Below are 25582 nucleotides of genomic sequence, written 5' to 3' on the forward strand. Positions count from 1 at the left end.
CGTAGTATAGATATCAAATATATACACAACGCACCGCCGCTCGCGCATGAAAGCCTAACCATATCTTAAGCCTTGGTTTAAGGCCTAAAGCACAGTATGTATAAGTTACTCTTTGGCAAAGAGTAGTATAATATCTTACTTTACTCTTTGTATAATACAGGGTGATTTCGGGGTCGTGGAGCAAGAGAACAAGACATCACACAGAATTCAAAGAGAAGTCTAATGATGTTGCTCATTATTTATTATCACCAATAATTATGATTATTTTTCAGATGACAAGATTGACAAATAGAAAAAAACATGTTTGCATACAGTTTGGTCACCCTACTCAATGTGACGTCTTGTCGCTTTCCTTACAGCGTATGTCAAAAGTCATGGGGTGACCATGATTACTTCGTATAAGATTAATTTTACTTGAAAAATAATAAAGATCAAACTAATTATCTTTATGAAGTTTGTTTTTACTCTATTTGTAAAAACTTCTTCATGTGCACGGAAATTAAACTCTTATTTTAATTCATAACATACTTCATTCAATATTTTATACTATCAAGTCAACAGAGTCAAGAAGACATGTCAAACAATTTTGCTAGGCAACTACCAAAAATCAGCTAAGCAAACAACGTATGTAAAGGAGGTTACATATCTTCACAATCTTTCAATCAAATACTACCGTATGATAATGTAAATCATTTATAGATTCAGTAAAAGTGGTTCTGGATCACGACCCAGAAATCATTCTGTATATAGGACAATGGTTTAAGATACGTGCTAGTGCTGCATTCTGGCGGCAGAACATTGCAGTAATACTCCCTGTTTGCGAACTTCGTTATTCGCGGAGCATAGCGAACTCGATGGCAGCTGACAGTTGTATAACTGTCAATGTCAAACAGGCAGGATGTAATGCTGGACGTGGAATCGGCAAGAGGAGCATGATTTTATACGAATACTGAGGTTAGTTTGTCTCCGTGGCGATTTTGTATTATTTAATATCAAGGAATATAGAGTGCACATCTTCCTCTATAGTTTTGCTTTAAGTTGTAACCTTAAATCGTGGTATTTCTCCAAGTATTTTGTGTAGATTACAGTGTTTTACGGTGCGGTTTTTAATTTCATGATAGAACAATGTCTAAAAGAAGTCAGCCAATTTGGTCACGGCCGTTAAAAAAAGAAGAAAGGCCAGTGTTACGGTTATACAACAGTTTATCGCGGCAAAAGGAGGAATTTATATGCTCCAATGGCAACAGGGTCAACTGGTACACCTGTGGGCCCACTGTCTACGATGCCTCCCACATGGGGCATGCCAGGTATTGTTTTTTATTATTATTATTTGTTTACGTATTATTTTTTGATTACGTGGCGCATAATCTACACGCCATATTCAAAGTCTATAAGTCAAAGTTTTGTGATATCCTATTTTTAGGAATTATCCTTATATCCTTGAGTCACTTTTCAGCAAGGTGACATTAATGTCAACTTATCACTTGGTATTTCTAGTTTCATTTAGTTTAAAAAAAAATCATACAATACATACAGATTAAATGTTACATTTTATGTCAATTAAATTATTAAAAATGAACTATACAAGTACATTAATTTCTGGATTCACATTGTCTATAGTTTTAATGAGAAATAAATTCACACAAGTGTATATTTTACAGGTCCTATATTTCTTTTGACATTCTCAGACGAGTAATGTCTAATTATTTTGGACTGGATATTCTGTATGTGATGAACATTACAGACATTGATGACAAAATCATCAAAAGGGCAAGACAGAACCATTTATATCAAAAGTATGCAAAAGAAGAGAGAGATTTGAGTAAAACAATAGATGATGCAACATCTGTGGTGAATTACTATGAGAACATTGTTAGAATTACCGGTGACCCGGACAAAAAGGTTGCTATGCAAAACATGTTAGACAAGTAAGCACTTTCAATTTGCTGTATTGAATTGGCATATAACTCAATAACATCAGCATTTTATTCTAACACTTTGAAATGTAAAGTTAAAATATTGTGCATTTTTAGATAATATAATAGAAATTTATTGAATTTTTCAGTGTAGCAACTGCAGTTCAAGATCTCAAGTTAGCAGTAGAATCTAAAAAGAATGACAAGATTTCTGAAGCAAAGAATGCATTGCTAACATCAGCAAAAGACCCAATATCAGAGTGGTTAGACAGCCAGTTTGGTAGTACAGTCACAGATAATGCAATATTCACGACATTACCAAGATATTGGGAAAATGAGTTTCATAAAGATATGAAAGCTTTAAATGTAAGTATGATAAAAATACAATACTGACTAAGATTGAAATAATGTATTGCTAAGTTTCCAAAATGTGATTGTTAGTGATCAAAGACAGTTATTAAGTCATTTACATTTATACATTAAATTCAATTCAATTATTTATTTAATTCGAATCCACAATAGATCCATAATTGTTAGTATTTACAACAAATCTTAAAATTAATTAAGGTTAGTGACAGACAAAATAATAATAATAAATCTAATAATATATCTACAAGTACAAAAAAATAAATATAACTAGGCAATCTAGATGCACCACTTCTCAGCATCTGTGGCTGCCACATGCAGTCCATTCCAGTGCATGAGCAGTGGTGCATCTATCTTACCTGCCAACGTTTTCAGGATGCTATTGGTACTGCCACACAGTCTCTGCATAAGTGACGCCAATCTGTTGCGTATAATTGCAAAAAAGTCATCCGTGTGCGCCTCCGCGAACATTCCCGACGCACTACAGTGACGTGGCAGCCCCATCAGCATCCTGAAAACGTTGTTATATTGTATTCGTAGAGCATTGTACGCTCGCTGAGTATAGCTAGCCCACAGGCTGCAGGTGTAAAACGATTGGCAAAAAGCTTTAAAAAGCGTCTTTTTCACGTCTTTGTTACACCTGGCAAACCTACGCGCCAGCATATTTCCGCGGACGGCCAACGCTCTACGCTCCCTCTCTATGTCGAGGTCATCTTTTAGGTCCTCGGTGACCCAGTGACCAAGGTATTTGAAAGTTTTAGTGACCCTGAGTGGTTCCCCGCCCAAGGTCACATGAGGTACTGTTTTGTAGAATTTTCTTCCTGCTTTGAAAACAAGTACCTCACTCTTTTTCCCATTGTACCTTAGCCCATGTCTCACCGAGTACCTGTCACAAATATCCAGCAACTCTTGGAGTGCACTCATGGATGGGCTCAACAACACCATATCATCAGCATAACTGATGTTATTTATGGATTTGCCATCCACGGAGCATCCGACATAGGCATTGTTGAGCTCATCCATAAGCTGGTTCACATATAGGTTAAACAACCTAGGAGAGGACAGACCGCCCTGCCTTACTCCACATTCCAGACGGTATTCATCCGAGTGAACGCCCGCCCACCTGACCGAGTTAATCTGGTTCCCGTACCAAAACTTCAGGATCTCAATCAAGTCCTCGGGGACACTGGTCTCATTGGTCAGCTTTTGCCAAAGTATATCATACGAGACCAGATCGAAGGCTTTCGATAAGTCCAAGAAGCAGGCGCTCACTGGTGTATCCCTACTAGTATAGTACTGGACAGTGCTTTTCAGACACATAATAGCCGACTCTGTGGAAAGTCCGGGCCTAAACCCAAACTGTGCGTCATTCAGTTTAATATGTTTAGCTAAGTGTCTGTCAAACAATCTGTCCAGCACTTTTGCCACAACGGTTGCCAATGATATTGGTCTATAATTTTTCACATCCGACACATCACCTGTTTTATTTTTAATGACTGGTACCACAATTGTTCTCATCAGGTCTGATGGTAGATAGGAATGGTTAATACATAAGTTAAATAATATTGTGAGTACTCGTGGCAGATGAATGCCAGCATTTTGCAAGTGCTCAATGCTGAGCCCATCATGACCCGGCGACTTACCCCTCTTCATACCTTTAATCGCCTCCTGTACATCGTACTCAGTAAAACGCACAGTTGACATGACGGGCTCAGCCTTAAAACATTAAATACTAATGCATTTTAGTTATTGAGGTGAACTTGAAATATAATGGTAACATATGAGCTATTGCTTTACTACTTTACTTTAGGGGTCAATCTTTATATTATTAGTGGCAGTGGTAGTGGATCATCAATGTTGCATAAATCTTAATTGAAAATATCAAACATTTAAGAAAAAGTTATATACTACAAGAATACAATATGTTTTAAAGCGGGTACCTAATGATTCTCTGACATTTTTTAGCAGATTATTGATTCACAAACAACATTTTGCCGAACATCATTTTGCAGAGTGATTTATTTGTAGAAGTAACTGTTGGTCGACTAATGTGATGCAGACTTTTGGTTCACATTCAGTTCAGTTTGCTTTTTAGACCAATAGTGGGACCGGATTTTTGCCCTATAAGTTTCGATAATTCTAAAGAGTGAAAAGTGATGTTTATCTGGTATGGGACATATTTTTAAGCATATTTGTAATATATGAAGGAAATTTAGAACGAGCGTTAGATATAAATAAGGTATTTATGTATTTTTATTGATGAATTTTGAATATTGAATTAAAGTACAAAATTTAAGCATCGTCTTTTATAATATGTATGAGGCTTTGTGCTATCAAATTTTTAGAAAAAAAATCAACGTGCTACTTTGTCAAACTCAAATTAGCTTATTATTTTGTCAATATTGAATTAAAGTTTGAAAAATCCACAATATCATATCTAAATTCTTAAGTTAATAGGCAAGGCAAAAAATTAGAAGAATAGGATATGTGCTTTACAATTAATATGCGTTTTTTGTCCTGTAAGATCTAATATTGAATTAAAGTCCGTAGAGATAAGTCTATTACTATAAAATAATATATGCAGCCATTTTATGGAAAGTAAGAAATATCTGTGTGTAGCTTGCATTGTAATAGTAAAATCAACTTAAAAAGGCGCGAAATTCATAACCACGCCGCGCTGGTCCGTCAACATGTCGGCTCGGCGCAAGGGAGCCTATCGTAGCCGACCTAGTGAGCGATAGATACCTCGCCCCGCCCGCGCCCCCCGCTCAGCTTCGCAAGCGCTGTTTGTCTTTTCTTTCAAATCATTCATTTGTTTGTTTATCGTGCACATAAATTAGATGCGGACATTACATGAATTTAATTATAGAATAAAAGTTATTATGACTTCAAAATGAGTGAAAAATGTTTGATATGTGTACTGTACTGTCTTAGTAACAGAGAAAAAACGAGGAATTGAGCAGCTAATAACTGCGAGCAAATAATCTTTCTTGGTGATGGGAAAGTTAAATATTTCTACGGGAAGGAGGAACTACGTTTCCATAAAAAGTGTAGATTATACATTGAGTCGAAGGCTAAACCGGCGTACAAAAGACTAATGGAGGTGGCATCAGAGGGCTTACCGCCAACCACGTTCGACGTGTTGCCTCCCTGTCATACTTACGTACGAATTTACAAGTGCGACAGAGGTAACACGTCGAACGTGGTTCGCGATAGGCCCTCAAATGTACAGCCAAGTGACGATGATGAGAATTACATTTTCAAAACTTTTGTCTTTTGTTACCATTGTGTTAGCCGCCTGTACTTACTTTCAACATATATTAGTAGTTTATGTTACTGCTACATAATAAAAGGCATTAAAATACACGAGTGTGGGCTTAGAAAACGAACGAAGTGAGTTTCTTAAAAAGATCACACGAGTGTTTTAATGCCTAATTATCTTATACCTTTAATTTAAACGAGCAATTCTTGTATATATATATTTCCGGGATCTCGGAAACGGCTCTAACGATTTTGGTGAAATTTGGTATATGGGGGTTTTTGGGGGTAAACAATCGATCTAGATTAGTCTTATGTTTGGGAAAACGCGTGTTTTCGAGTTTTCATGCGTTTTTCTTTCGACGTAGAATATGGTCGCTAATTTCGTGTTGCCGGCCACTGTCCGTCTGGTCCAGCGGGTTAAGACGCGGACTGCTAAACGAGTGTTACGGGTTCGAATCTCGCCTGGTGACTAACTTTTGTTTTTTTTATATGTTCAATTTTATATATAATTTTTTAATTTTTATTGTTTTAGACAAGTTTAATTTAGTAAAAGAATGTAGTTAAGATTATCACCTATACACCACCATATTACAATAAATAGTTAGTTATAACCGAGCAAAGCTCGGTCGCCCAGGTACTGTATAGTTATTGCAGGTAGTTCGCAATCACATTTTTAGCACAGGCATTATAAGAGAGGTATGGGCATTGTAAATGTCATCTGGCTCTGTGTGGTAGGGCACAGCACAGCGGATGTCATTCCAGATCTAGAGCAGAACCCAACTGGGGAAGTACCTCCACCTTACAGAAAATCGCAGCCAAATAACACTAGACCCTACTCATAGTGTTGTGTTCCTGCCGGTGAGTAAGGTTGCCAGAGCTCAACGAGGGGTGGGAGGGTGTTAGGGTCGGCAACGCGCATGTAACTCCTCTGGAGTTGCAGGCGTACATAGGCTACGGATACTGCTTACCATCAGGCAGGCCGTATGCTTGTTTGTCACCGACGTAGTATAAAAATAAATAAAAAAAAACACACAATTAAAATATTTCATACGACATGTGCTATATTTGTCTCAGTGTAAACAAAAATATATCATAATTATGATATCAATTTTCAAATTCAAAATGGCGGACATGTTTTATAACTTATTTTAAGAAATTATGAGTAGTTTAAGACTTTAAAAAGCAAGAAATTGTTTCTTGCTTCTGTTTGTATATGTATCATGTAGTATTTGATGTTTTCATTATTTTTGAAAGTCCCCAGGGTGCCGATTACGAAAATGACATCCATTATGGAACCCAAGACGGCGGACATTAATTTTTCTTAAAAATCGATATGGGTGTCATCTCCGAGGTTCTTCGAGGTTCCGATTACGAAAATGACGTTCATTTTGAAATCCAAGATGGCGGAAATTATTTTTTCTTAAGTCGATATGGGTGTCATATCCGAGGTTCCTCGGGATTCCGATTACGAAAATGACGTCTATTTTGAAATCCAAAATGGCGGACATTAATTTTTCTTAAAAATCGATATGGGTGTCATCTCCGAGGTTCCTCGGGGTTCCGATTACGAAAATGACGTTCATTTTGAAATCCGAGATGGCGGACATTAATTTTTCTTAAAAATCGATATGGGTGTCATCTCCGAGGTTCCTCGGGGATCCGATTACGAAAATGACGTTCATTTTGAAATCCAAGATGGCGGAAATTATTTTTTCTTAAGTCGATATGGGTGTCATATCCGAGGTTCCTCGGGATTCCGATTACGAAAATGACGTCTATTTTGAAATCCAAAATGGCGGACATTAATTTTTCTTAAAAATCGATATGGGTGTCATCTCCGAGGTTCCTCGGGGTTCCGATTACGAAAATGACGTTCATTTTGAAATCCGAGATGGCGGACATTAATTTTTCTTAAAAATCGATATGGGTGTCATCTCTGAGGTTCCTCGGGGTTCCGATTACGAAAATGACGTTCATTTTGAAATCCGAGATGGCGGACATTAATTTTTCTTAAAATCGATATGGGTGTCATCTCCGAGGTTCCTCGGGGATCCGATTACGAAAATGACGTTCATTTTGAAATCCAAGATGGCGGACATTAATTTTTCTTAAAAATCGATATGGGTGTCATCTCTGAGGTTCCTCGGGGTTCCGATTACGAAAATGACGTTCATTTTGAAATCCGAGATGGCGGACATTAATTTTTCTTAAAAATCGATATGGGTGTCATCTCCGAGGTTCCTCGGGGATCCGATTACGAAAATGACGTTCATTTTGAAATCCAAGATGGCGGAAATTATTTTTTCTTAAAAGTCGATATGGGTGTCATATCCGAGGTTCCTCGGGATTCCGATTACGAAAATGACGTCTATTTTGAAATCCAAAATGGCGGACATTAATTTTTCTTAAAAATCGATATGGGTGTCATCTCCGAGGTTCCTCGGGGTTCCAATTACAAAAATGACGTCAATTTTGGCGGTTCTTGTTGGTGCAGATTTCAAAAATAGAGACCATTTTAGAATTACAGGTGGTTGATATCACGGCTACACACATCGACACCCATTTCAAAAAGTAGCGTCCGCCATATTTATTTTCAAAATAGATGCCATTTTTGAAATCCACATCCCTAAAAACCCAGAAAACAACACCCATGACGACTTTTTCAAAAAAGTGACGTCCGCCATCTTTATTTCCAAAATGGACGTCATTTGTAAAATTAGTACACATACATCATACAACATGAAAACTAAAAACATTTCCATCCTCTTTTGGGCAGTTGTGTAAGTCTGTGATAACCCTAGGTAGGTACGGAGACCTTGAGCGGTGTCGGCATTTACGCAAACATCAAAGGCGTCTGCCCACTGTTACTTTTTACACTGTGCTTTTAGTGTGTAAACGAAAACGGCACATGATATAACAAAAGAAAAGTTATTTTATCTTATACCTTTAAACGAGCAATTCTTGTATATATATATATATATATATATTATAAAAAAATGACCTATGTAATAAGAGAAATCGACAATAGATGGCGTTACTCCGTGACAAGTGCTGTAAGGTTAAAATCGATTGTAAATAATAATAATTGTCAGTTCACATTTAACTTTTTAAGTTTATGTAGATTATCACCACCATATTACAATAAATAGTTATAACCGAGCAAAGCTCGGTCGCCCAGGTACTATATTACTAACTGTACTAGGTTACCTTTTTAACAAGTTGGTCCAGTCCATGGTTGCCTACATTTTATATAAAAATCGGTTAATCTAGGCGACCATTAACTGGACCAACTTTTTTAATACGGCAACTTTCAAATAAGCTTTCATTTGATATATCATACAATGAAATAACAAACAAAAAAACTATCCGTACGCAATCTTACAAGGCAACCTACTTGAAATGTATCACTGTGAATTTTGTCTTACATTTATTTCTTATCAGAAATAAATAACATGAGGGTGCATATACCTTATAACGTATCTCTATATAACTATCGGTTATCAATATTAGCATTAGCGGTTAACAACAACATTCCCCTTAAAACAAATAACTGTCGCGAGGAAAATACCAAGTCCAAACATCTGAAAAAAATCGGGAAAGAAAAGCTGCAACTGGCTTTTAAAATGGTACAAGGATGGGTGGTCATCTGTATGAGAATGTGTTTTTTTTTTCTCTATTTGACCCAATGGTTGACTGGTAGAGAATGCCTTTTGGCATTAAGTCCGCCATTTGTGTTTTTTTTTGTTTGTGCAATAAAGTTTAAATAAATAAATAATATTCATGTAACGCGATAACGAATTCTACGTGAACGAAACCGCGGGCAATACCTATTATAGTAACAACAAAATAACAAATTTCTATTGCTATTAATTTAAAACACGCTTTAGGAATTTTTTTGATGGACCGTAGACGCAGTCAAGGGCACCCCGCTCCCCACTACCGTTGTTCGCTGCCTCCTGCCACAGCGCGCGGCGCGCGCAAACTTGCCGCGCGTTTGAAACGTAACGTATTTATATAAGCAAGGAATGCATACATATCAGTAATGAGTGTCGCCGTGATTTTATATTTCTAAATTTTTGTTTAGTAACTGAGATCATTGTTGATGATCGATTATTATTAACTCTACAAACTTTAATTCAATATTAGCTATACTGCTTAACCTGAAATCAATATCTAGACAAGCACATTGTCTACATGTCTAACTTTTTACTAGAATACTAAGTTGATCGATAATATCGTAATTTTGCAATATCAGCAACTCTAATTCTATATTTACAAAATAACTCGTGTTTTTACGTTTACCAGAAAGCAGCTGTTCCAGATTTCTAAAAACTGAAAATTGTACATAAATTGAAGTGTTATTCGATATGCTAAAGTTTTCTGTAACTTTAATTCTATATTTACTTAGTTATTAGCAAAAATTAAAATATTTAAATATAACCGAAAGCTCAACCTTAAAATTTCTAACTTTTTACCAAAGTATTATTTAACATACTCCCAATGACATATCAAAAAAGAAAAAACTTTAATATTATCGAAACCCATTTTTGTTCAACCGCTGGTCTATTTGTGTAAATTACCAGAACTATTATTGAAAGATTTCTCATTTCGCAAAGTAATCTTTTCGTTTAAGCAACATTTAGTTGAATAACATTTCACATTTTGCACATCATTATTTTCGAAAAAAGTGCTAGTTTTTTTTGTACCATCACCCGTAAAATTGCATGGCAACTTTATAAATTAATTCATTCAGAATTGTATATCACTTTATAATTTGTTAACCATGTTTATCAGGCTCAAACTAAAAGTTGTTATGTAGGTTAGTGTAGTCATGTCCTAGTTTAGCCATAAATAAGAGAGAAGTTTTCCTAATCAATATTAGTGCCGAATGATCATTGGACCTATTGTGTTTCAATGAAAAGTAAATATGCGTATCAATGCTCTGATAACTGACTACTCTTGCAAATGACTAATGCGTAATGACATTCTGCCAATTGTTGCTCTGCCAAGTTACTCTGGTCTGGAGTATTACTGTACTCGACGAAACAAAAATTGGTGTATTTTTTCTCAGAAAATCAATAGGGCACCTTTTACAGCCTGTATATAGTTTGTGTCTTCATCACACAAATAAATGCCTTACCGAGATTGAACCCAGGACCATCGGCTTCATAGGCAGGGTCATTACCCACTAGGCCAGACCAGTCGTTGGTATATAGTATATATATTATATTATATGTCCGTATATATCTATACTAGTAATATAGTACCAGTTCCACAATTTGCAATACCATTAATGACCATATTATAATATTATTATAAAAATTAGTAATTGAATATTGTATCCTGAAATAATCCCAAACTGTGTTACATTCCAGGTCCTGCCCCCAGATGTATTAACAAGAGTTAGTGAATATGTACCACAGATTGTTAAGTTTATAGAGAAGATAATTGAAAATGGTCTAGCTTATGAATCAAACGGCTCAGTGTATTTCAATGTGAGTGAGTTTGACAGCAAGAAGCACCATCACTATGCCCGGCTGGTGCCAGAAGCATACGGAGACACCAACTCATTACAAGAAGGGGAAGGTAATTTTAGACGATTATAATCATAATATAATGCCTTAATCCCGAAACATGTACTTACTACCCAATAAACAATAAAGTATAGAGTTTGATTCTTTTTGCTGACCCAATATTGAGTCAGTGTAAGAAGCAAGATAGTTTACAGCAGCCATTCTTAAAGTATGCTACGGAGAGCCCTACGGTTCCGCAAAGTCTCTGTGAGGGCTAATAAAATATCAGTAAACAGCTCTTCTATGTCTGGTCAATAGTGACAACCGATTTTTTCTTAATTTAGGGCTCTGTTAAATATTTCGCTTTCCAAAGGTCACTAAAAAAATTTGTGAACCGCAGGTTTACAGGGTGGTCCAAAAATATGTTGACAAGGAATGTTAAAATTACAATTATTTAACTAAAAAAAACTAATTGTCTTCAAAATATTGTCCCTAAGCAGTAATACACAAACACAACGTTTGTTAAAATGATTAACAATATGTTGCAGTAACATTTTTTGTGAACATATTTTTGAGCCACCCTGCACTGTAAAAAAATGTAGTTTTTTGCAAGTAGGACACAATAGCTTTTTTACTTCTCTTTACAGCTATACTTTCTGAATTACTATACTACAGAAATTGGCGAATGAATGTAACAATAACATACTTAGACTAGTAGTTTAGGTGACCTGTGAATAATAATTGCAGGCGACCTCAGCGCAGACAGCTCGGAGAAGCGGTCCGCCAACGACTTCGCACTGTGGAAGCGGAGCAAGGCGGGCGAGCCGAGCTGGCCGGCGCCGTGGGGGCCCGGGCGGCCCGGCTGGCACATCGAGTGCTCGGCCATGGCGGCCGACGTGCTCGGCGACACGCTCGACGTGCACACGGGCGGCGTCGACCTCAAGTTCCCGCACCACGACAATGAGCTGGCCCAGAGTGAGGTGATGCCCGTACCCGCACGACCGATTCCATGGGTTGGCCAGTCAAAGTGTTTTCCAGTTGGCACCGACATAGGTTTTTAGCGGTCAATCCCTAGAATTGGGTCAAATACTTGTTTTTTTTAATGGCCTGGATGCCAGTCTTTCAAACCTCATAAAACAAAGCTAGAGATAGATAAAACCTACGCACACCTTTGACAGTTGTCACGATGAGACTGATCGATCATTGGACGGCGTGGACCCGTCTATTGACGATCAATGATCGATCAGTCTCATCGTCCACACGTGTAAAAAGAGTGACTTATTTTTAATTGTAAATTGTCCACACGAAACAATTAAATTGCTAATCAAATAAACTTTGAAAACTGGTGTTTTTGCGTCTAAGCCACCTGATTTTCTATCACTCCACATAATTAATTTAATTGCCAATCTAGTCAAATTGTGGAAAAATTGTAACGTCTGGACGGTGTATATGTTATCCTCGTCTAACATTGAGGAGTTAAACTAGTAGGAACTAGCTTAAATTGAGATAAGAATGGTCATGAATTGATTTGTTACTTTAGACCGAAGAGTTATTAATAGTTAAACTTATACGACTGTGGTCTGAAATCCAAGTGCACACTTAATAATACGTTATCTGGGAGACCGAGCTTTGCTCGGAAAACATAAAAACTCAAAAATGCGTCCTCGCGTTTTCTCAGGGATAACACCTAGCCTAACCTTTTTGGCCTCCGAACACCTCCATATAGCAAATTTCATCAAAATTGTAAGAGTCGTTTCCGAGATCCCCGAAATATATAAATATACAAGAATTGCTTGTTTAAAGGTATAAGATTATAAAATATACAGAGGCTGAGCATAAAGAAGCTGGATAGGAACAAGGGGCACGGAATATAAGAAAAAAAAAACTATGACGGCGCGTTTTATTAAAGCAAGTACAACATGATGTTTCGCATTCATAAATGACATATCAGGAACATAAAGACAATATTACCGCGCATATTTGAGATAAGTCAATTTGTCGCCAGGCATACTTCGACAAGCCCGGCTGGGTGAACTACTTCCTGCACACCGGGCACCTGACCATCGCGGGCTGCAAGATGTCCAAGTCGCTGAAGAACTTTGTGACCATCGCCGAGGCACTGCGCCGGTACAGCGCGCGCCAGCTGCGCCTGGCTTTCCTGCTGCACGGCTGGAAGGAGACGCTCGACTACTCCAGCAATACTATGGAGATGGCCATTCAGACTGAGAAGATGTTTAATGTGAGTATTAACCCATTCATGGCCAAGACCTGTCGAGCGTACACAATACGCCGGGCCACCATACAAACCGTTTTTAGCTAAAATGTTTGACTCAGCTTATGAGTCTCTGGCCTGGCGCGTACGGTAAATAAATCGCCGCTTATGAAGCCTGCCAGTTGAACAACATTATGCAACATTTTTACTACTTTACTACTATGTTGCAGTTTGTAGGAATAAACATTTTTATTTTTTACATATTTAACTTGCTGTGCTTGTTGTTGTTTTATGGGTCAAATCTCGGAAGTTCAATTTGACCCATGTCCCTTGCCTTACCCCTCACACAAAACAAAATAATTTTTATAAAAGTTGTAAATATTTGTCACACACTATTATGATAATACAATATTATTTAGTGGTGACTGTTTCAACTGCCTTGGTAATATTGAAACGAAAAAAAAGAATGAATATTAACATCATTGAAATTGAAAATCATTTTATTTCGAGCTAAAAACTCATATAGTGTTAGTACATACAACAATTATTATTTATCTACCTATATATCTAAGTTAGTACAATATAAACAAAACAATAAATACCTAAAACTAATTAACATACCTAATCTATTTCGATGATGCGTTGGGCCGTTGGGTTCATGCCGTTGGTTCCAACGCCTCATCAGTGGGCAGTCTACTCTCACGACAAATACGTTTAGGAGACTGTTGGTGCTACCCTGCAACCTATGCAATAGGGATGCCGCTCTTTTACGCATAATAGCGTAAAAGTCATCCGTACGGGCATCGGCGAACATCCCCGACGCACTGCAGTACCGAGGCAGACCCATCAGTATCCTAAACGCATTATTATATTGCACACGCTGCGCATTGTACGATCGCTGCGAGAAGCTGGTCCACAGGCTGCAAGCATAAAGATACTGACAATAAGCTTTAAAAAGTGTAACCTTTACGTCATTGCTACACTTTGCAAACCTGCGCACCAGCATATTGCATCTGACCGTCAACGCCCTGCGCTCTCGTTCCAAATCAGGATCATCATTAAGGCTTTCGGTGAGCCATTAACCCAGGTACTTAAACCGCTCTACTCTCCTCAGGGCGGCACCATTTAGCTCAACCCTAGGAACTTCCTCTAGTTTCTTGTTGCCAGCCCTGAAGATGAGTAGTTCACTTTTTGTAATGTTATACCTGAGCCCATGTCTCTCCGCATAATGCTCACATATTTTTAGGAGCTTCCTGAGCGCTCTGATTGAGGGAGCCAGCAGCACCATATCATCAGCGTAACTTATGTTGTATATACACTTATGTTGTTATCATTGTTAGTAGATAATTGCCTAAGGTGCACTACAATGATCATCAAATATTATGACATAAAAGTACAGTGGGGGAAAATCCTCGTTGCCTTACGTTTTGTGTGAGACAAAATATTATTATATTACGGTTTGGTAAATGTTGCGTGCCATCATCCAAACTGTAATCTGTTGTAAAATAGTACAGTATCAAACAGCTTCGATATGAAATAGTACAGTATCAAACAGCTTCGATATGAAATAAGCTTTAAAACCAGACAATAAAGTTCATTTTAGCTTGCTGCGGAAACATTTGTAGTTTTTACAAGTAGCGCCAGGCCACGGTGACCCATGAGCCATGTTAATAACTTCTAAAATATACACATTTTTGGTATCTTAGAAATATGGATTTATCTGTTTGCTTGCAATGCGTATGTATATAGAATTTCAGTATATTTACTTTATTGCACTGATAGTAAACCAAAATTGAATATTCTAGGCTCTATTTTCATTAAAAAAACGCGTTTATAATTTTTATCGTAATATACCTTATAGAAATGGTTGTTAACTTAGTGGATACGTAAGTTATTACGTCAAATTACGTTGCGTTTATGTTTGAATCAGAATTTATTCATGACTCACATGTGAGTCACTGGCCCAGCGGAACTGTTTGAGCATGACCCATACGCTGAGTCGCTGGCCCTGAATGGGTTAAGCTAATTTAACGGCTTAACTCACGTATTTTTACTCACTCGCGATATGTTTCGGAGTGCCTAGGTGCCTAGGTGCTGAGCAGCGGTCATGATAGCCGCGCCAAACCAGCAGCCGTGCCCGCCTACAACGACAGATGATGATAATGCGGATCTGTACAAAAAAAGGTTAAGTTGTAAAGGTTAAAAAAAGGACTGTTTTTAGTATAAAATGTAAATTAAACTCACAATAAAGATATGAAAATGGAGTATAAGTTACATTTACTCCTTACACGACTAAATTTGAGAAACATTTTTATTTTGTATATACTGGTTTAATAAAATTACACAAATTTAAAAGCTTACGTTATAATTTAAAAGTATCTAGCTCATTCATTCAGTCCGCATTAAAATGATCTATACATATCGTCGGGGATAGTGCAATACCGCGCAACTAACAAAGTCGTAAGAGTTCGAAATTCAAACAATGTACAAGGTAATTGGACCTTACTGCATTTGTTAGTTACGCGGTATTGCACTATCCCCGACGATATGTATAAAAGTAATAGAAATTCTGTTAATTATTGTAAAATAATGACCAAATAAACGTGTAGGTACTAGGTAATTCCCAGGCTAATTAAGTGCTAAGAGGTCCGGGTTAGGCCAAGAACCCGAGAAATTGGGAGGCCTATTCAGATAGTAATATCTTATTATCAGCTTGTTATGGATATGACATGTCAACAGAGACATTTCTGGTTGAAACGTGTCGGCAGCTGTTGCTGTTGACAGCTGACAGAGTACATCCATACAAAGTTTATAACAGTAAATGACTACTATTAGATGTCTTCTTCAACTTAGCGTTTTCCCGGCCTAGCGCCAGGGTCCGCTTTCCTACTTAATCTTCCCCACTTTGCCCGGTCTTCGGCATCCTCAGATGTGAGGTTGTGCTCGTCCATGTCCGCTGTCACGACATCCAGCCAGCGCTTCTTAGGCCTACCGCGGCCGCGTGATCTAGGGCCTTGGACAGTGAGGTTGAGGCATCTATTTCCGACGTAGTCTACTGGTCTGCGGCTTATATGGCCCTACCATCGGAGGCTACTTTCCTGCAGCTTATCCGCTACGTCACGGATTCCGAGGCTGCCACGGATGTGTTCGTTACGTATGCTATCTATTCGCGTAACGCCACACATCTATCGCAACATCTTCATTTCGGTGACGTGAAGCTGCTGGACATGTCTTCCGAGGACAGGCCAGGTCTCGCTACCATATAGTAGGACTGGGCGGATGATGCTCTTGTACACAAGGCCCTTTAGCTTCACCGGTATCCTAGGGTCGCAGATGACACCTTTTGCCCAAGCAGCACTTATTCGGGCTTGGACGTCGTGATCGATTTCACCAGATTCGTGCAGCACGGAACCAAGGTATTTGAATTTATTCGTTTTCACGACATATTCGTCTCCTACCTTTATGGGGTCGGGGTGCGTGCCGCCACATGCCATGTACTCGGTCTTCGCAACATTTAGTTTCAGACCGCAGTTCTCTAGCGCACCCTTCATTAGATGTATTAGATTCATTACAAATTAAATTATTTTCAAAAAATATTTTAATTTGTTTTTATTTCAAGTAGAAACACTACTGTATAAATTATAAAGTCGCGGTAGGTGCCTGCTGGCGGGTGGTGATAGCAGAGGACGCTGGTTCGATTCCAGCCTAGGTCACTGGAGGCCTTGGTCACTTTTTATTAGTATATGACATTTATTTCAGTGTACATTAAATTACTACCCGCATAGGACTCCATTTTAAAAATTAGAATTGGCTAAGTTAAATTATTCCCATAATAAATCTAACGCGAGTTAAGAGGAATTTCCACCCGCGGTCGCTCCGGATATGGAATGAGCTCCTTCCGAGGCTTTCCCGAGGGTCTACAGTATGGGGTTCTTCAAAAAAGGAGTGTATAGGTTTTTAAAGGGTTGGCAACGCGCATGTAACACCTCTGCAGTTGTAGGCGTCCATAGAATGCGGTGACTGCTTATCACCAGGCGGGCCGTATGCTTGTTTGCCACCATCGTATCGTGGTATAAGAAAAAAAAAATTCGTCACGTCAGATAAAGGTACGAGTAGATGGTTAGATCGAACGCAGGTGCCCCAGCAAAGGCAGGTCGTGTATTCGGATTTGCGAATATGTTATAACGTTCATTTAGATTTCATGTGTTTTGATTTTGGTTGATATTTTACAGTTAGTATTTTCCTCGCGTTGGTGTGGTGAAAAATTTTACGTTTCACTCGGTGGCAAAATTTGTTTAACCTTCGTGCCTTGAAACCCTCGCAACGGTCAAGATTCTACTTTTAGAACCATTTGCAACGCTCGTGGTTCAATTTTAGAATCTTTCGCTTGCTCGGGTATCAATATAAGTACGAGCGGTTAAACAACAACTTTGACCCTTTGTAAACGAAATAACTAGGTATTCCTTTTAACAGAAGATAGGGAACAAGGGAAAAGGGAAGTGATCCGCGCAACAATCCGCGCTTGTGCTAATTACATTTTAGTATTCGTATTTATTTTACCAAATTACTGCGTGACGTGATACATAGCGTTATGTGCTGTAGTATTTGAATAAAATAAAATAAATGTATGTACATATGTAAAAATATTTGTTGACATAATGTCCGAATTTATTCATAATTTCATTTGAAAATGAATTCTGCTATAGCTCCATGACACATTTAATGGATCTTATATTTGACGGATATCCCTATCCGGATCTTAAGCACCAGTTGTAATCATTTATGATCTGTGGGCTTTTCTGCGTCTCATTTGGTTGCGATACAAATAAAATAAATTTATGTTTAGTTTGTTATTTACTCATGGTTTATATCTGTACAGACGCTTAGCAACCGTAGATCAAGGTCTAAAAATTAGGTCAGTCAGTCACAGTCTCACAGAGCCTAGGCGGCCATCGAATATGGAATTTTCGTTATTTGCCTCTCTATTTCTCTTGCACATTCTGCGATAGAGAGGCAAATACGAATTAAGTGGTTTGCGGTAGGCCCCCAGGTTTGCTGACGGAGCCGTGACCTGAGTTAATTGTTGCAGGAATTCTTCTTGACGGTGAAGGACGCGATGCGCGCGGGCTACGACGAGGGCTGCGGCGGCTCGTGGGGCGACGAGGAGCGCGTGCTGGCCGCCAAGCTGCAGGCCACCAAGGATCAAGTCCACGCTGCCCTCTGTGGTAAATATGCCTCGACTGTCCCATTACGATGGATAATCCAGTCATAAGCTAACTGCTTCGTAATGATTTGATTTATGTAGCATGACTTTATAAAAAAATCGAATTGTTGCTTTCGCCGGCTGGCTGTTCTTTTGTACATCGAGGGCTCGGCCAATGAGCTTGGACCGAATACTATAGAGAGCTGTCTGAGAATCACAACATGTTATACGTCTACGATTCTAGGTGCAGGTTTTACAAAAGATGTGATATAATTTCCAAATTGAATCTATACGTACTAGCAAATACTTGTGGAAATTTTAATGAAATTGCGTTTTATCCCAAATTTGAGAAACGTAGGCCCGCCGATCTCCCGTACAAACGTTGAAATTCACGCCTTTTCTACTGACAAATGAGTTTGACGGACTTAGTGTTCAGTAACAGCGGGCTTTATGTCATGTCAGACAACATCGACACGCGCGGCGCGCTGGACGCGCTGCGCGAGCTGGTGGCGGCGTGCCACGGCTTCCTGCGCCGCGCCGCGCCGCGCCCCGCGCCGCTGCTCGTGGCGGCCGCGCGCTACGTCACCGACCTGCTGCACGTGTTCGGCGCCGTCCGCGGGCCCCGCGGCGGCATCGGCTTCCCCGTCGGAGACGGCGACGACGTCTGTGTGAGTACATCACTGTTGTAGTCACCGACCTGCTGCACGTGTTCGGCGCCGTCCGCGGGCCCCGCGGCGGCATCGGCTTCCCCGTCGGAGACGGCGACGACGTCTGTGTGAGTACATCACTGTTGTAGTCACCGACCTGCTGCACGTGTTCGGCGCCGTCCGCGGGCCCCGCGGCGGCATCGGCTTCCCCGTCGGAGACGGCGACGACGTCTGTGTGAGTACATCACTGTTGTAGTCACCGACCTGCTGCACGTGTTCGGCGCCGTCCGCGGGCCCCGCGGCGGCATCGGCTTCCCCGTCGGAGACGGCGACGACGTCTGTGTGAGTACATCACTGTTGTAGTCACCGACCTGCTGCACGTGTTCGGCGCCGTCCGCGGGCCCCGCGGCGGCATCGGCTTCCCCGTCGGAGACGGCGACGACGTCTGTGTGAGTACATCACTGTTGTAGTCACCGACCTGCTGCACGTGTTCGGCGCCGTCCGCGGGCCCCGCGGCGGCATCGGCTTCCCCGTCGGAGACGGCGACGACGTCTGTGTGAGTACATCACTGTTGTAGTCACCGACCTGCTGCACGTGTTCGGCGCCGTCCGCGGGCCCCGCGGCGGCATCGGCTTCCCCGTCGGAGACGGCGACGACGTCTGTGTGAGTACATCACTGTTGTAGTCACCGACCTGCTGCACGTGTTCGGCGCCGTCCGCGGGCCCCGCGGCGGCATCGGCTTCCCCGTCGGAGACGGCGACGACGTCTGTGTGAGTACATCACTGTTACATTAATGCACACGTTCGGAGTTCTCTTCAATAATGTAGATTCGTTTAATTAAATGAGCCTTGAAGCGCTGAAGGACGATTACCTAGATTATTCTGTTTTTGACGAGGCGTCCTCTCATATCGACGTGTATTGTAACTGTCGTTAAGACGATTTAAATCATTGCTGATCTCAATCTTGTGTTATTACGTAGAAACATACGTATCAATTATAGTAGAATATTTGAATTTAAAATCTACATATACCGCTTTAGATTAACAATAAACATTAGTTAGAAAACGTTAGAGGTTCCGTCGTGTGATAATAATTATTATGAAAAAAGAAGTAGGAAGTATTAGGTCCTCAAATTGTATAATGAAATACCGTATAAGGGAGTGTAAATGATTAGGATGTTTAAGTTTAAAATGAAAATGTTTCTCTTAAGCAAAATCAAATTGAAGTTACCTCCATAAGCAATAAGATGTACTTAACGAGTAACTAGCCATTTAGCTAAGTCTACCCATCTATATTTTGAGGGAGTCCCTCTGCCAATAAACTGTCATGCAGTTTGGCAGAAGAGTTGTTTTTTTAAAATGGGTTATATTTATTCTGAATATATTTTAATATTTTGTACAAAATGTGCATAGATAGATAGAATACTCTTTATTGGCACAAAGAAGCAAATGCCTCAGTAAAAAGAAGATGTAGATTGCATAATAAGTGTTCTACAATTTCAAGGGCTGAAGTTAAGAACGAGACGAAGTCCTGTTTTATAAAGACAGGCCCGAGAATTTTAAGACCTAATAAGGGTATTTCTGCAATATTCTACCGCCAGAGTGCAACACTAGCACATATTGTAAACCTAGAGTAATTTATACATGCTATGCTTTAAACCGTTTTTTTGAGATTTTTTCCCTATGACATTGATGCATCAAAGCGATTTGTTTACGGAGAGCCCATCGCGAAACGCGAAAATTGAAATTTCGTTATCTCCTCTATCGCTCGAATATGCAAGAGTGATAACTAGAGAGGCAGATAACGAAATTTCGATTTTTATGTTTCCCGATAGGTGGCTCTCAGTATGTGCTAGTGGCGCTCTCTACGCAGAGTTTTGCGTAATACTAATATTCCCTATTATGTAACGTTGCACACAATCAGCATATACCTCAAATGATAAATAAAATCAAATTAAATACTTAACTATACAAGAATAAATCTATTTGATATTTGGTTTGTAGATCTTTGCCTAGAACTTGGCATTAAAAAAATATAACATTTATATTATATCGTATGAATATTCATTATTATACTGCTATTATGATCCTATAGACAAGCGCTGGCTCGCCCCACGGGCCGCGTTTCTAATGCAGTTGATTTAGATATCACTGTAGTGAAGTGCTGTAGTAGAAATAGTACACTGCAATAGAGGCCGGGAAACGAAGAGTTGCAGGGTAAGTAGATATAGACGGCCGAGCGTAGCGATGCCGGATAGGGACACGCGGCCGGCAACCCCGTTTCTCGCCGAGATTGGCATAGAGCTTTTCTCAAACTTGCAATGAAATAATAATAAAAATATGAAGATGATGATGATTGTTTAATGTCCATGTTTCATGCGATAGATTATTCAGTGCGTGGGACGGGGCTGTAACGCCTACACCGTGCGTCGTTGCGCAAAAAAAAAGTTTGTTTCCCTTTCAGTAACCACCAAGTAATAATATAAAAACACAAAAAAGAAAAAAAAGCGTATTGGCAGAATTTCATCGTCGGTTTTTTGATCGTCGAATTGCATGACGTGTCACAATTTGACGTTTAAAAACAAAAGAAGGCTGTATGAAATTTCTTTACATATCATCTTCACTCATGGCACCGGATATGTGGTATTTCTGGACCTAATTTGAAATAAGTCATGTGAACATTTCATTGCAAGTTTAAAAAAATAAATATTTAATATTGTTACAGCTAGAGGATGTGGTGATGCCATACCTAGAAGCCCTGAGCACATTCCGAGCGCGTGTCCGAGACGCAGCGCGAGCGGTCAAGGCCGCCGATGTCCTGGCGCTGTGCGACCAGCTGCGCGACGTCGACCTGCCCGAGCTGGGCGTGCGGCTCGAGGACAAGCCCGGTGAGCTTTGTGTCTGCAGACATAGTCTACTCTCGTTTGTACAGCGCGGTCAAGGCCGCCGATGTTCGGCGCTGTGCGACCAGCTGCGCGACGTCGACCTGCCCGAGCTGGGCGTGCGGCTCGAGGACAAGCCCGGTGAGCTTTGTGTCTGCAGACATAGTCTACTCTCGTTTGTACAGCGCGGTCAAGGCCGCCGATGTTCGGCGCTGTGCGACCAGCTGCGCGACGTCGACCTGCCCGAGCTGGGCGTGCGGCTCGAGGACAAGCCCGGTGAGCTTTGTGTTTGCAGACATAGTCTACTCTCGCTTGTACAGCGCGGTCAAGGCCGCCGATGTTCGGCGCTGTGCGACCAGCTGCGCGACGTCGACCTGCCCGAGCTGGGCGTGCGGCTCGAGGACAAGCCCGGTGAGCTTTGTGTTTGCAGACATAGTCTACTCTCGCTTGTACAGCGCGGTCAAGGCCGCCGATGTTCGGCGCTGTGCGACCAGCTGCGCGACGTCGACCTGCCCGAGCTGGGCGTGCGGCTCGAGGACAAGCCCGGTGAGCTTTGTGTCTGCAGACATAGTCTACTCTCGTTTGTACAGCGCGGTCAAGGCCGCCGATGTTCGGCGCTGTGCGACCAGCTGCGCGACGTCGACCTGCCCGAGCTGGGCGTGCGGCTCGAGGACAAGCCCGGTGAGCTTTGTGTTTGCAGACATAGTCTACTCTCGCTTGTACAGCGCGGTCAAGGCCGCCGATGTTCGGCGCTGTGCGACCAGCTGCGCGACGTCGACCTGCCCGAGCTGGGCGTGCGGCTCGAGGACAAGCCCGGTGAGCTTTGTGTTTGCAGACATAGTCTACTCGCTCGCTTGTACAGCGCGGTCAAGGCCGCCGATGTTCGGCGCTGTGCGACCAGCTGCGCGACGTCGACCTGCCCGAGCTGGGCGTGCGGCTCGAGGACAAGCCCGGTGAGCTTTGTGTCTGCAGACATAGTCTACTCTCGTTTGTACAGCGCGGTCAAGGCCGCCGATGTTCGGCGCTGTGCGACCAGCTGCGCGACGTCGACCTGCCCGAGCTGGGCGTGCGGCTCGAGGACAAGCCCGGTGAGCTTTGTGTCTGAAGACATAGTCTATTCTCGCTTGTACAGCGCGGGCCTCCGATGTACTTCATTTTAATATTTTGGCGTATTCCTAGCTAAAGTTAATCGCCCCTAGTACACTAGCAGTACAAATGTCATGTCACGATCAACGAGACACATTACATTTAAAATAACATTAAAATAACTTTTTTCTTTATTCACGCAGACCGCACAGTGGTGAAGCTGGTCAGCAAAGAAGAACTGATGCGAGAAAAAGAAGAGAAAAAACGAATAGAAGCAGAGAAGCTTAAGAAGAAGCAAGAACTCGCCGAAGCGCAGCGGCTCAAGGACGAGCAGAGAAAGGTCCCACCCGGGGACATGTTCCGCAAGGAGCTCGACAAGTACTCGCAGTTCGACGACAAGGTGGGCACTACACATCTTATAGCGTTGCCAACTAGTGGCCCCGTGAGCTGTAGACGTCGCGAACCCCGATGAATTAAAAATGCTATTTTGAATTAAAAAAAACTGAACTGACAAATAAAGTCCATACTTATAACAAAATTATAAAATTTTACGAGAATCGGTGAAAAAAAGCGACCTTTACGGACGCTTCGCTCGCTCGGTCAAGACTCCGGATTAACAAGACCCTATTTGGGATTTGACTTTGACAGTAAAACTCATTTTATAACATGATTGAAATGTGATTGCTATAACAATAGTAATTACGCTCGCTATTTTTAGTGTGGGATGTATAGTACTGCTGACGTTTCTTAATCACTGCAACGGTTATGGTCGATCCAACCTATAAATACATAAACCGGATTGTTTTTGTTATAGGGTATTCCAACACACGATCACGAAGGTAAGGAGTTGAGCAAGGGACTCGTCAAAAAGCTGCAAAAGCTACAACAAGCTCAGGAGAAGAAATACAACGAGTACTTAGCCTCCCTCAACGCTACCAGTGGTTAGAATTGATTCCTTCATACTTTAAGCGCGACTTTGCAGCCTAGAGACTGAAATTGCATTCTCTCTAATGGCATGTGTCAACCGCAAGATGTCTTGGTATTCTAGTCTGCTAGTCAGACTATAGTTTGCGACATCTAAGTTCACACATTTGACACATGACAACGCCCATATAACGTAAACGCGCATGACCCATGGAAATTATAAATATAATCCCGTAATAATATTAGGGCTGTCATGTACTTAAAACTCACACTGCGTGATAAATTATCGTAAAATATTATATGTGTAGTACTATGTCTTTTCTTTTTTAAAAGCAGTGTTGTGGCCGAGTCTGTCGTTTCGATTCATATATCGATTGAAAAAAGGTTAATTATAGTACAAACGAAACAATACAAACAAATAATACAACCATGCAAAAATCGGCTGTAAAATCGATTCGGATTTGACTAATTCGTTAATCGCTAGATTTGACAAACAATACGTCTAAGCCTCATCACTACAAACTTCAACAGAAAACTTTCAAAAGTGTGAACTTAGATCTCACAAACTATAGTTTACCTGATGTCATCTTTTTTATATTTTGGGCCACAATTTCATTATTTGGGATTAAATACAACCATTGGCAACAGATACAGCCCACTCCAGGCGTGGTTTGTATCCTAAATGACTGGTTCACCAGTTCTGCTTATAAATCTACAAAGTCTAAAATTCAAAGCTTATGTTTAAAGTGGGTACTTGTTTGCAGCCGCATATGTTTCCGTTCAGAATTTAGTACGTCATATTACAAACAACTTGTCTGTCAAATTATTTCTGATAATAGTAGTAATTGTTTAGCAATATCAAAATGTATCGTGGTAAAATGATGAATGAATATAACGCGGCGGAATAAGAAGTGCCTACTTATAATTAACGATTTTCATAAACTAGAACCAAGGTATACCGCAGTTGCCTGCGATGGAATGCGCAGACCTGCATTTAATTGTCACTATTTCATTCTCATATATATCATTAACTGGCTGTATCAGTTTGTGGTTAGGAAGAAGAAAATTAATTTATTCTTAGTAAATATTATGGTAATGTCAACGGGCTTTAAAACAACAAATAATGGTATGGTATAGTATGGCAAATACTACTTGTCAGTCACTAAGAACCAGGAAAATTATACTTTCTTTTGGTTACTTGTACTAGCGTAAGACAAAGGCAGTATGATTCTCTCTATGTTTGAAATGAGACAGTCTTGGGCCAAACTATAGTAAAGCTCGATATCAAAGCAATAATTGCAATTGCGAAGGAACTTTCAACAGTGCTTTGAATCAAATAACCATTGATAAAGAAAAAACAACATTCAAATAACGTTCACATTTCACGCTGTACATGCTATACTCGTATACCTTCACTTAAACGAAATACAAATAAGACCATGGAAAATAAGATCTAAACAGTATTACAATCATTGCCTACATATGCGTTGCATTAAGTAAACGAAACAGTTGATTTTGTGTAAATCGAATTTTAACTAATTTTATACTTACAATAAAAAGTATTGGGATATTA

General features: G+C 40.4%; 1 protein-coding gene across 1 annotated transcript; it reads left to right on the plus strand.

The window, feature by feature from the left end:
- The first annotated feature begins 831 nt into the window (after positions 1–831).
- On the plus strand, positions 832–25582 carry LOC133517005 (cysteine--tRNA ligase, cytoplasmic). The gene is made up of 12 exons (XM_061850109.1): positions 832–954; positions 1122–1307; positions 1662–1928; positions 2066–2282; positions 10919–11129; positions 11804–12036; positions 13062–13295; positions 18358–18493; positions 18934–19139; positions 21843–22005; positions 23289–23485; positions 23900–25582. The coding sequence occupies exons 2-12, from the start codon at positions 1126–1128 to the stop codon at positions 24029–24031; spliced, it is 2178 nt and encodes a 725-aa protein (XP_061706093.1). The 5' UTR covers positions 832–954; positions 1122–1125; the 3' UTR covers positions 24032–25582.

Source organism: Cydia pomonella, chromosome 4 (assembly GCF_033807575.1).
Source record: "Cydia pomonella isolate Wapato2018A chromosome 4, ilCydPomo1, whole genome shotgun sequence".
Classification (NCBI taxonomy): domain Eukaryota; kingdom Metazoa; phylum Arthropoda; class Insecta; order Lepidoptera; family Tortricidae; genus Cydia; species Cydia pomonella.

Bases quoted from the DNA above. Each gene is read 5' to 3' on its own strand.
- LOC133517005 (XM_061850109.1), top strand. From the start codon at position 1,126: ATGTCTAAAAGAAGTCAGCCAATTTGGTCACGGCCGTTAAAAAAAGAA. The intron at 12,037-13,061 runs GTGATGCCCGTA...ATTTGTCGCCAG, and splicing joins ATGAGCTGGCCCAGAGTGAG to GCATACTTCGACAAGCCCGG. The intron at 22,006-23,288 runs GTGAGCTTTGTG...TTATTCACGCAG, and splicing joins GCGGCTCGAGGACAAGCCCG to ACCGCACAGTGGTGAAGCTG.